The 13053-nt window shown below is 42.0% G+C and overlaps 1 protein-coding gene and 1 long non-coding RNA gene across 3 annotated transcripts in view; one reads left to right on the top strand and one right to left on the bottom strand.

The window, feature by feature from the left end:
• LOC117962033 (pyruvate carboxylase, mitochondrial-like) overlaps positions 1–13053 on the top strand; it is a 252631-nt gene that overhangs the window by 76511 nt on the left and 163067 nt on the right. For both annotated transcript variants that reach the window (XM_034901074.1, XM_034901075.1), the window contains exon 11: positions 3580–3742. In XM_034901074.1, the coding sequence (XP_034756965.1) occupies positions 3580–3742 (163 nt within the window). The remainder of the gene's footprint in view (positions 1–3579; positions 3743–13053) is intronic.
• The window catches only part of LOC117962035, a 19730-nt gene continuing 15997 nt past the window's right edge, over positions 9321–13053 (bottom strand). The window contains exon 3 of the long non-coding RNA XR_004660546.1: positions 9321–9332. This is a non-coding gene — a long non-coding RNA (uncharacterized LOC117962035). The remainder of the gene's footprint in view (positions 9333–13053) is intronic.

Here is a 13053-nt window from a genome sequence, read left to right as displayed (position 1 = left end):
CACACACTCACTGATGGTGATAATTCCCGGCCCTGCCTCTGTACAGATGTTTCAGGTCAATCCTCCTCGTGCTCTTTGTTTAATCCTCTGTTCTCTAACATAGAGTTGTTCCAACTGTTACAGCATTTATTGTCATCACACTCCTATTGAGAGTGCACTCCTACGTTTGCTGAAGGCATATCACTCTCATCCTCTTTTTGTTGAACTTGCTAATGATAGTGAATTCTGTAACTGGCTGCAGTGATGGACAGATGATGCTGTGGGCTCTTTAATTTGACTGAGTCAAATTTGTATACAATCAATTCTATAAATCCTTGAGGGTCTTTATTCAGTCAGTGTTGCTGTATGATTTTAAAGTAGATGAATTGTGTTAGTAAAAAAAAAACTAGGCCACAATTGATTTGTATATAGAACATATAAAGTCCCTGCTTGGATCCCAAGTGTTTGACCCCAGTCCTGTTCATATTAATGTAAAAGGAATTCCATCTCTGTGAAACTGGATCCATTTTGCTTCCTCATAAGTGTTCTGGAAAGGGGACCATAGTTCGACTATAGTGTGACAATGTCTGTGATGTTACTGACGCAAGTTTAAGTAAACGTTGATGTGGAATACACACATCTCTTGGTGTCTTTAATGAGTTATGAAAACATGCATAACTTAACATGGTGTCAGAAGTTAAAGAGTGGAGAAGGACAGTAGAAAAGGCGAACAACAACTTTATTAAAGTAAAGTAACAACTGGAAGAAACAAGAACCAATGATGGCGAAATATTGGCGCAACCGGCATGCAAGTTTAACTTCTTCAATGCTAAGAATGGCCAAGATGGATTCAACGCTTTGAACGCTACAGAATAGCGTTGAGACTGGATAAACAGTCACAGAAGTTTAAAGCGAACGCCTTCCTGTATGCAGCTGACTCCAAAGATATTCTTAAAGTTTAACCCTCACGGACAAAAAGGAGAAGTCTTACAACGCCGTCACATTGATGGTAAATTGTGTTGACAAGCGGAACGCTATCTTCGAGAGCGTGTGCTTCAACAGACAGCCCGTTGAGTCCTTTATAACCTCGGCCCACACTGGCTGAGCATTGGGAATTTGCCCTGAAAGAACCGTTAATAAGGGACCAAATTGTGGTTGGCATCAGAGATGCTAAACTATCAGAAAGTTGACAGTTGGATCACTAGCAAAAGCCCCCCCTCCCCCGGATATTTGCACTATTACAGATGTAGCTCTTTTTACATCCAAACTCAAACACATCTGTTTAGATATGGCTTTTAATACGTAGCAGTAGGGGTGCAATTTCATTCTTCTGTTTTTATTTAACCTTTTCTTGTCTGACTGTTTCCTATGTGTTTTTCTATTGTATGGTGTGTGTTTTACTCCTGGTTTGGGATGTTAAGCACTTTGGATACCTGCTGGTTGCTGTAAAGTGCTTCCTAAATACATTTTGATTGATTATTTGTCACGCTCTACGGAAGTTGCCCACCTCCACATCGCGTCTGCCAACACGGTCATTTAGCATTTAGCCATCGCGGGTTCCCAGAAACAGAGATGTCTTATAACGGAGCTGTTCAGTGGCTTTTCCACACATGGGTTTACGCGCATCACAAGTAGCCCAAGATACCCGCAGGCAGACAAAGAAGCACAGCGCGCACTGGGGACCGTAAAAGGACTGTGGAACGGAGGAAGTGAGAAATGAAAAGCCCTGATGACGTTTAGAGCTACACCTCCTGGGGTGGGGTTGCTCTCCAGGATAACTCCTCATGGGGAGACCGCTACACACTACCATACCACAGCTTCCAGTCTCCCTGCTTCCACGGTGGCCACACACCAGATAAGAGGATTCAATTTCAATTCAATTTAATTTCAATTTTATTTTATTTATAGTATCAATTCATAACGAGTTATCTCAAGACACTTTACAGATAGACCAGGAAGATGGAGAAGCGGGTGAAGCAGAAACGACAAAGCTGCTACAACTTGCGTTACAGACGCAGCTCTCTGTCTTTATTCAGTTATGAGCGCACGCATAACTTAACAATAAATCAGTGTTTTTTTAAATTTGGATACTTGGTGTTTTACTTTCAATTCTCTTAAGAAGTGACAGAACACATTAATAGGCAAGGACATACTTTTAACATATTTTATCAGTACCAAAAGTCACAAAATCCATCTTCCACTCCAGCACCACGGAACAGTGCATTAGATTTATCAATACATAGCAGAGTTAGGCCGCTGCTATTTCAGCAACTCAGCCACCAGATTCTAACTTTCACAAACCTCAGTCAGATAAAGGATCAATGAGTCAGGCTGGTATCCTGATAAAAAGATGAAGTACGGGGGAACGGAGTCATCTCCATAACTGCTGTTAGGGGCACCGCTCATAAAGTCACTCAATTCCTCTCGTCCTTTTTATGATTTAAGGATGCGTGAGCAGAGCTGTGTAATTTCTAAAATACGAACCTATTCATGAAAGTGTAATAAAAACCGCACGTTAGTGCCTTTCCAAGTTATCAAGATTGAATCTGCTTATTCCACCAACACATTTCACACCAGGCTGATGCATAATTGTCCTTCTGTTTGGCCAGAATGAGGATACCGGCTAATTGAGACATTAAGGAGACGGAAGCCAAGACGGTGTCCAAAATCGGAGCTTGTTTGCTAATGCATGTGCCTTCTGTCTCTCGTTCACTCTTCAAGGCGGCCCGGATTCACAGTTGTTGGAGTGTGTTTTATATTTGGCAGCCTATTGCGTGCTCATCTTGATAAAACAACCACCTTCTCAGTTTTCAGCCAGGGTTTTGCACGTAACCGTTTTTGCATTGCAGTGTAACGCTTTCCAGTTGGTTATGAGCCATTAGTGCAGAGCTCATCCGTATATCACACATTCAGAGGTTTACATGTTTTAACTGAGTCGTACACTGATTATCATTGAAGCAGTTTCGCGTTAGTCCCAGACCTGCTTAAGGCGGGGATTTACCACACAACACCTTGTATGTTATTTGTTAATATAAGCCAAGATTTGCACACACAAATGTTACTTTTTTAAGAGTGGAAACCACTGGTTTAGTTGCATTTGAATTCTAAATGTCCAAGAACCTGGTTGATTGTCTCTGTAGCAACCTACTCATCACAAAAGTTGTTTTCTTAATTTATTAGTTGTTTTCACATGTAAAGCTACTTTCCGTATCCTGCTTGCTTCCTCAGGGGCCATTGTTTCAACAAACTCAAATTATATTTAAATTTTCTTTTTTCTTTACTCACTTTGTTTATGCTATTAGGAGGCATCCATGTGGAATTGTTTTGCTTGTCACACATCACAGATTAATTTAATCAAATGAGAAGTGCTGGGTAGAAAATCCTCACATCCACTGCCGATTCACACTCTCCCCATTCTGATCTGAGGCCACGGATAGCTGACGCTGTTTATATTGAATTAATGGCCTTACTGGTCTTTAAAACCTTAGTATAAGCAGATAAGTTTCTCCACAGTGACATTAAGGGGAAATGGAGCTATTCCTGCTGTTTAAGGATTGAATCAATCTATTCACCTTGTCTCTCTCTCTCTTGCTCTCTCAGTGTGGACCTGGTCCATGCCCAGCTGCGTGTGTGTGAGGGCCGCAGCCTGCCAGAACTGGGCCTCAGACAAGACAAGATCAGGGTCAATGGCTGTGCGATCCAGTGCAGAGTGACAACCGAAGACCCGTCCAGAGGCTTCCAGCCAGACACCGGACGGATTGAGGTAGGGTTCATCTTGAAATTACTTTTGGCCTCTGCTGTATGTCAAGTAGACTTAGATTGACTCCCGCAAGGAAATTGAATTTCTAGCAGCTTACAAGACATTTGAATAGAGAATAAGTGGGTGTAAAATATACAGTATAGAAAAAAAGTATAAAAATATCAAACCTGTAACTATAAAAAGACCTTGAGCATAAATAAAACAGTTAAGAGCAGTTAGTATTTAATTACACAGTGAAAGAGTGGCAACCACGCCGTTTCTTCCTTCCTGTTCTGTCCTCTGCACCCCATTTCCTCCTCCCCCCTGAGTGATGAGTTGTACAGTCTGATGGCATGAGGGACAAAGGAGTTCTTCAGTCTGCTGGTCCCACACTTGGGAATTGTGGGATGTGGACAAAGAGTTAACACATCAATTTCAGAGTCTGGAGAAAGTCTGCAAGTTGAGATGATTCAGGGAAAATGTATGCCTACTTCAAAGTAGTTTTGATTAATTTTTTAAACATGAAAAATAACATTACCTACATTTTTTTAATGAAACGTGTTTAAGTGCAAACTTTTAAAGAATCAACTTTGGATTTTACCTAACTAAACTCTTTACTCTTACTTACTCTGACCCTCCCCCCCGCCCAACAATCAGCACCATGGCTTCTTCTAAGCAGTTGTCTAGAAAACTGAAACTGAAAATAGTTGATGCTCCCAAAGCATGAGAAGGCTAGAAGAAGATAGCAAAGCGTTTTCAGATGCCGATATCCTCTGTTGGGAATGGAATGAAGAAATGGCCGTCATCAGGAACAGGGGAAGTTAAAGATCTGGAAGACCAAGAACAATATCAGACAGAACAGCTCGCAGGATTGGGGAGAAAGCAAGTCCAAACCCACGTTAGACTGCCCGATCCAGCTTCTCATTAATACAAATGTCTACCTGGGAAGCCCAAACCTTCAAGCCCCACTGTACACACTATGTAGTGTATTGAGAGGGGACCCCTATTCCCATTTAAGATCAGATGAAGACAGAGAGCCTGCAGATGTTACATTGTTGCAAACCCAAACAGTTCAAGCATCAGTGCTGCAGGTAACAGAAACAAGCAGAAAGCTGCTACCAGCCAGGCTAAAGCTAATATAGTTAGCCTAAAGATCCTAGAAGAAAGCTGCTACCAGCCAGGCTAAAGCTAATATAGTTAGCCTAAAGATCCCAGCAGAAAGCTGCTACAGCCAGGCTAAAGCTAATATAGTTAGCCTAAAGATCCCAGCAGAAAGCTGCTACAGCCAGGCTAAAGCTAATATAGTTAACCTAAAGAAACAAGCAGAAAGCTGCTTTTATGTGGCTCAATGATCAGACCAAATGTTAACATTAGCCTAGATAAATCAACACATTCAGATAAAACGTCTGACGCTTTTTGAGCTATTCCTAAATCAGCATCTTACACTTCAGACTCACGCAGGCCCAGAAGATACAAGCTATTTGGATAACGTCGCCCATTATGTGGCATTCTCACTGGGAAAATAGCTGCTAGCACTGTATAGTGCTTTTCAAAAACAAATTGTCATGGAATAGCCGGTGACCTTTCCACATTTCAAAGACTTTCTGGCTCGCCCCCCATATTTTCTCTTTCAGCTTCCCCTGCAATACTTGATACTTCCCTCCCACCTACAACTCATCTTGATATAACGTACATTTTTTCCCCCTCATACTTATCCTCCTCTGCTTCAAGCACTGCTCCTCCCCCCCCACCCCCTTTTTACCCAATCCCATCTCACTCCCCTTTATCTCATCCTCTATCTGTTCCCCATCTCTCCTCCGCACAGCCACACAGTCTGTGGTGTGGTCTGTGTGATCCGCAGGTATACACAGTATACCCTCTAAGAAATCTCCAGGATGTCCATATACCCACTTAAAAATGTGCAATGATACGTAACATAGTTTTTTGACAGCACTTTCACTTCCGATATTTGTATTCACAAATACAGGTGGAGTAAAGTGACAGCAAACTAACCTAACACTGCAGAAAATGCAGAGAGACTTTTCTCATCTTTCACCAGCCCGCTGAGCGCAGTGTGTACTTTTTACGTAGCGACCGGGCCCAAATGCTCCACCCTTAACGCCTGCATCCTTGCTTCACTGCACGCTTTAGACAAATATAAGTAGCATGTTTTATTTTGTCCTTGTCGCTTTGGGGTCAACTGTTGTGACCCAGGCTTAAGTCCCTGATGTGAAAGCCCCCTAACTGTTTTTCAATTATATTTTTGATTATATTTTGAATGTCATCTGTGTTTTTCCCTCGAATGAACAAAGGTATTCCCACCATGAATTGCTGCAAAAAAAGTGTATCAGAATGTAGGAGATCTTTATAACTGCGTACACGCCCGTATGTGATCAAAATATTACCCGAGGACTGTGACAAGGTCAGCTGTGGAGCGAAGCACTAATGTGGAAGGCAGGAAGGTAAGGAAGTTGTCACGTTATCGCCTTTTGGTCAACTTGGGTAATCCACTTTGACTTTGGGTCATACGCTGAAGTGGAAAGGCTACTTCCATTAAGCACAAACATCAGCTGTAAAAAGCACAAGAGTGTCATTTGCTTTTCAATCTTCATGAAGAAACAAGGGAGACAGGAGAGCTAGTGCAGTGGGGTGTTCGAGTTAAAAAAATAAAAGGAAGAGAAAATGGATAGAAATAGACGAGCTCAATGAATCAGGACGAGTCAGGAAAACCATGTTTTTAATACAGATGTATGAGACAGTAGACTGATGGGTGTTTGTGGTTCAATAAGTAATGGCTCCATCCTTGCATCTCTTTGACTTCATTTTCTCTTCTGGGTAGAGAATAGATAAAGGGAACAGGGATATGAGAGCTCTCTACCTTGTTCTCTTATCGTCTTTTAATGGAGCTCTCAGACAGCTGAAGGATAAAGGCGAGAAGAGAGACGGAGAGGAACAGAAGCGAACGAGGGAGGCTAGATTGTGTGCACTGAGAGAAGTAGAGCAGCATTAAAAAGAACCATTACTTAACTTTTTTTCTAAGGTCTGACCCACAATTGCGGTGTGGTGCCCCATGCTGTGGCACTGGGTCTGCACTTTGACTGTCTGGTGTTGTTCATTGCACTGCAGACACTTTTCTATTCTGGGACAACTGAAGATTTTTCAGTCAGATCCACTCTGCGTTAGTCTAACATTTAGGTGCTTAAAGCTGCTTGGTTTGAGTACCTTCCAGTTACTGAATCCTAGTTTAATGACCACCTACTGGAATCTATGTTTAAAGGCTTTTGACAGCATTGCGTGGTCTTCATCAGCAATGGAGTTTGCTTGTATGTTGTGGAACTCTCAAACCTTCTCTGATTCTGTGCACATTAACCTTTTGTCCATGTTCCCTTAAAAGTCAAGATATAAAAAAAGAAATTTGAAACGGAAAAGAAAATCTCCAGCTGTCACAGAGCTTCCGCCTCTACTTTAAAGGTCCCTACCACACAAACGTATGTAAAATTATGTATAAACAAAATTATGTCCTGTGTGTGTGTGTGTGTGTGTGTGTGTGTGTGTGTGTTATGTGGTGAATGTGAAGATGAACTGCTACCTCCTCTGTCAGCTCTTGACACTGAAAAGAAATAAGAGGAGAAATCAGACCAATCACATCCGCTGGTCAGTCTGACGTCATGCTGCCTGAGCTCATTACTATTCATGAACTGGGTAAATGACGCTGATGGCCAGGCTCTCATTGGATAGCTATTAGCCAATCAGAGTCAAGCAGCTTAGCTGGTTGTATATTGAGAACTGGCCCAAGTGGAGCTGAGTCTTCCTGCAGGCTTTCTATACCACGCTAGAATGGCTGGAAACAAAGTAACCACGGTAACCATGTTACAGAGTTCAGGGTAGGACGTCAGACATTACCACAAAGTCATGAAGTACGGGTGGCAGGGCACCTTTAACGCTGTGTACACAGCTTTGCATGCTTTTGAATGAATAGCTACCATAACTCATTTCTTATCATCGAGGCTGAATAATGGACCGTACGGCCACAATCAGCCAGACAACAGCACCGCATTTTGGCAGAAAAAGCAGCCCCTCATTCCTTTAAAGGAAGCCACAACTCTGGCACAGCGGGGGTGCAAACACAGACAACAGAGTTGTTAAATCCTTTTCCCATATTTATAAATCACAGTGCAGTGTTTACCATCTTAGAGACTGGTAATTGAATTATTACTCATCTCCGTTTCCTGCCTTTCATCTTCTCACCAGTACCTGAACGCACCCGTTGCACGCCCGTCTCGGGGGGGAGCGCCCGATGAGCCCCATGTGGCTGACAGATCTGTCTGCCACAGAATAGTGGATATGCTGGATTATATCAAACTGTACAATAAAAAGGCTCCAAGAACAACCACAGCATATATATTTTTAGGATTTGCCTTTGGAATTACTTTTAAAATATTAAATGTTAAATAAAAAATGCATACAAATTACAATTAATGATCCATGATCGTATAAATAGGAATCTAGCTTCAAGCAATCCCAAGAAGTATGAAAGGAGAGGAGCTTTCATTTGGCAGCTCTGTGACAACACTGGAAGAAGGTATGAAACATGGTGGAATCATATTAGAATATCTCAACCAATAAGTGACTAGTATTGTTTTATTTCACAGCCGCTGCAAATGAAAACACTTATACTTTTGCTTTCACATGTGGGGCAACTTACATGTTTAGGTGAGAATAAGTCAGAGAGAGAAGGGATACACAGGAAATAAGTTGTGATGCGAGAGATGGGGGGTGGAGGGGGAGACGGGGATGGAGTGATGGTCCCCCTGTCGACAGAATGAGAGGGAGGCATGGACCGCTGCTTTGGCAACAAGCAAGCAGGGAGGGGAGTAGTGACGCTTGCCCCTTGACATTTACTCTCGTCACATCCAGGGTGACCACCAACCTTTTGCCGCTTAAGCTCAGTGATCACTTCAGCTTGGTTGAGATGTGAAGCACAAGTGGAAAAGCCTTTATTCCCAATAGTGGATACGTGGATGATTACAATTTACCAAAACACCAACACCGTGTTGATCATAAAATGGAGGGAAGCCCAACTTTCAGATCTATCCATCAATCACTTTTCAAAGACATCTCCATTTATCTGTAGCGAATCACTCACCATGGCTGATCATTTCACCCATCTTCTGTCCTTTTCTTTCTCCCTAGCCAACCTACCAAACCTTTTTCTTGGTTTCTCATGTTTTCTTACCTTATTATCCAATTTGTCTATCTTTCCATCCACTCGTCCATCCATTGATGTCTTCTTATCCTTTCTCCCATCCTCTTAGCCTCTTTAAACATTCCCACCATATCTCCTTTCCCTATTTTTCTCTTTCTCTCCCCTCCGTCCCCACAAAGAGACAGCTGGTAATAAGGCCAAATCCCGCTGTTGCTGTCTCCTCCGTGTACCTATTATCCACCTACTCCTGATACTAAGCACCTCATTTACTTTCTTCCTTTTCCTCTTTCCCACTTTGCCCTCTCTCTGTCCTTCCTTCCCGCTGTTGTGTGCTTTTGAGTGGGCCTTTTTATTTTTATTTTTTTTTTAAATCCATAGCTACCCATGTAGCTCTATGGAATTGAAACCCTTACTCTGACAGTATTTGTAGCCTTTGGGGAGCTACAAGACCTCGCTCTTTCATCCTCTTTCATTCCTTACTGGTCTGAATTTGAATATCAGAGAAGCATTTAACTGTCATCCTATAAGTCAGTTGTCTTCTCTGCTCTTTGTGTCAACCAGTTACTCACATCTGTCTCTCTCTTTCTAGCAGCCCACCACAACATGCAGCCTCCTTTTGTTTGTTTCTTTTTGGAACACATTTGCATTCGTCACTCAAATGTATTAGTAATAAGTCTAACAACCCTGCTGTGTGTATGGTTATGCTTGTCTGTTTTCTTTGTGCATGACTCTGCCCCATCCTCCAAAGAACAATTTCTAGTTTCAAAATAGGTTGAGCGCTAATTAGAGGAAGTGTGTTAGTCTTGCGTCCCACATCCTTGTAACTCCTCCATGTGCTCACCATGAACATCCCCCAGCCGTCGTCGGTCCGCTCCAGTTTGACAGTGTCATGATCTGTCGCCATTAACTTTTATTTTTTTCATTGCCGTAAACAAAGCGGTCAGTCGCCTACGTACTGTGCCCATTGAGTTTGAATTTCTGTGTCACAAAAAGAATACATATCAAAACTTATAAATTAGTTACTCCCACAAATTTTATTTAGGATTTTTTGATGTGGTGGAAGTGATAGCGATGCATGGCAACCATGACTCTCCGATTAAAGGCAACAATTTTTGTGCTTTTCATCGGTCTGAATCAACTGTAGGTCGGCTTCTTGAGCCGTGGGTTGCCAATGCGCGCATTTGAATTGTGTTTTTATATTGTTTTGTATTTGCTCTCACAATCACTTCCCACTGCCAGGGTTGCAACTGAAATAATAAGCTAAAGCTACGACGTGTATGGAAAGGACCGGTGGACTGCTGGTCAGATCTGGTCGGACTGATGGAGAAGGGATATTGCTAAGCGTTGCGATTTAAGCATTTCCAGCGTTGGCTTTTTTTTCAGCTTTCCTTCCTGGGTTAGAAAGCAGCGTTGTGCCTGTAAAACTGTGTTTGTGTTCTTCACATTTATGTCGAATTATAGTTTGCTTTATGTAAAATATGCAGCTCTGGTAGATGTTTGCAATGGGTCACGCAGTGCAAACACGGCCTCTTGTATGTGAACGTGCGCGATTCGTAGTACAGGCCTCTGGTGTCTTTTTCACATAATCTCTGGTCAGATCTGCCACTCATCTCCATGGTGATTATGGGCCTAAATGAGCTCTGTATTTTACGGAGAGACAGTTCTATTCCTCCCTTTCCTCCATTAGTGCACCTACCACTCAGTTCTCTGCTAATGCGTTTGGTAGTATTGTCCAATTACTGTCTCACTTTCTTTTCCCCTACTCCGCCTCTCTGATGCATCCCTCTCTCTCTCTGTGTTGTCATATCATTTTAACGTCATTTATCAAAATAGCCTGACAAAAATCATTACTAATAATATACAACCTGGACAGAAATCATTGCTTATAGTCAAATATTTTAATCACAGATGTTTGACAATTGAAAGTGCTGAGGAATATTTGGTGTTTTGTTTTTTAAAATAGCTTGTGGGTCAATACAGCGGTACTAGATATTTTCCTCGTCATTCATAGACAAAAGCTTACTGAAAAGCTACTGGAGTGAAACGTGCATGAGGGCACTCCGAAAGACCCTCTCCTGGTTCCACGGGTTGTAAAGGGAAATGCTAAAACCATTACAGGCAATCAATGCAATATAGTTTATGGGGATCATTTCTGTTACTAAGTCTGTACTCACTTACAATGATATAGATCTCTGATATCGATATCCTTCAAGTTATGAGAGTAGCAATGATTACCCGAACAATTACAACAATACCCGGACCATCCGAAGCTATCAAAAAGGGGGTTGAGATTCAGCCTGCTATGGATAGGTTCAAACCTAGCTCTGGGTGCTCTAACCTAGTAGAAAATGAAGGCATGAAGACATGTTAGTTACAATGTAGAACTGAGGTGTAACTTTAAATGTACACCACATCTGAGCAGCTTATTCTCAGGGGACATTCTGCAACAGTTAAAAAAATATAGGGCCAAGTAATAAAAGTAACCGAAAAGAAATCTTGGATATTTTCAACAGGAGCACATTGGGGCTGTCCACATCTTTACATTGCCACTGACATGGAACTGGATGTGGAGCTGTAGAGTTACTACAGACACCCACGTTGTTCCTTTGGACCATGTCCATGTGGGTACAGCTGTCCCAGACTTGGGGAAAAAACGTCAAAGTACAGTTGATCATTGAAGTTTTTTTAAGGCTATGCTAGAAAATATTTTACTTTTTGTGTACATGAAGAGATTTTGTAGAGTATTTATGTTGGAAACTGTAAATATAGATAGCTACATATAATATGCATATATAAATACATTTCCTGACTGCTTATAAGCAACCTGAAGGTCTTTCCTGCAGTTTTTTTCTTTCCATTTTCGATTGCCCCCCCACCATTTTTCCAGAAAAAAGAACCAAGCATTTACAGCCTAATGCGTTCTGATTATCTAAATTTAAAGATAGATTTTTTTCCCTCCAGTACCTTTCCTGTGTGGAGTCTGTTGACCCCTGGTTCCTGACTAGGATCAGACCTGGTCACACTACCGTGTCTGGCAGTGGCAGCCACTACATGCCGGCTTGTTAGCCATAAAGAGAGCAGTGACATGTTGTTTGTCATATACGTCTCCCTAGGAACACCAACTACATAGTTGACCATTTTTTATCTCTCAGGATAACGCCATGTTCACTAATGGGTGACGTTCTCATCTGTATAGTGTCTCTGCATGCATACAGGTGTGTGTGTGTGTGTGTGTGTGTGTGTGTGTGTGTGTGTGTGTGTGTGTCCATAATGCCCCCTCCCATTCTTATTCCATTTAAGTTGTTTTTCCATCCGATCCGCTCTCTCCTTCCTTCCTTCCTCCTAACTCTCCCCATTCCTCCTGCTTTCCTTTTCTAGCATTCCTCCTATGTTTTCACTTTCTGTCTGTTCTGTCGCTGTCTCCATTCCCAGTTCCCTTTCATATGTTCCTCTGTGTTAGTTTTCTTTCTAGTTATTATTCACTTGCTCTCTCTCTCTCTGTCCTTTCTCATCTTTTTCCCCCTTTGTCTCTTTCGGTCTCTCCCTCTGCTCTTAGTTGTTTTGTTTTTCCAGCTTCACATTTCTTACTGTTGTCTTTCACCCTCTTTTCACATTGGTGTCTTTTTTCTATTTGATGCCCCTTTCCCTCTCCTCTCCGTATTCTATTCTACTCTCGTTCTTTCTGCTCCTATTGTCCTTCTCTCTCTCTTTCTCTCTCTCTCTCCCTTTCTCTCTCTCTGTCATTGCTGATTTTTTTTTAGTTCTCCCTTCACTTTCTGCTTTCTATCCTTTCATCTAATTTTTACACTCTTGTTCTGTCATTTTTCTTTCTCAGCGCCCCCCCTTTCCATTTATTTGTACATCTCATATTCTCTCCCCCTTCTTGCACCCTTCCCCCCTTTCTCATTCTCCCTTTCCACTGGCTCTCTATGGAAATCTTCTCTTTGTCGCTTCTAAGTCCTGCATTCCTCCATCGAGCTGGCCCCTCCCTAACTCGTTTATTTTTAAATCAGATTTCTATCTTCTCTCTTCCTCCTTCTCTTTATATACACCTGGTCCCCTGTTTCCTTTTACACAATAAACCTCCCTGTTTCTTTTGCTAACACTGGCCTATTTCTCATTCTCATTC

Source organism: Etheostoma cragini, chromosome 19 (assembly GCF_013103735.1).
Source record: "Etheostoma cragini isolate CJK2018 chromosome 19, CSU_Ecrag_1.0, whole genome shotgun sequence".
Classification (NCBI taxonomy): domain Eukaryota; kingdom Metazoa; phylum Chordata; class Actinopteri; order Perciformes; family Percidae; genus Etheostoma; species Etheostoma cragini.
The sequence above is the reverse complement of the archived record's forward strand: the minus strand, read 5'-3'. Positions and strand labels throughout refer to the sequence as shown.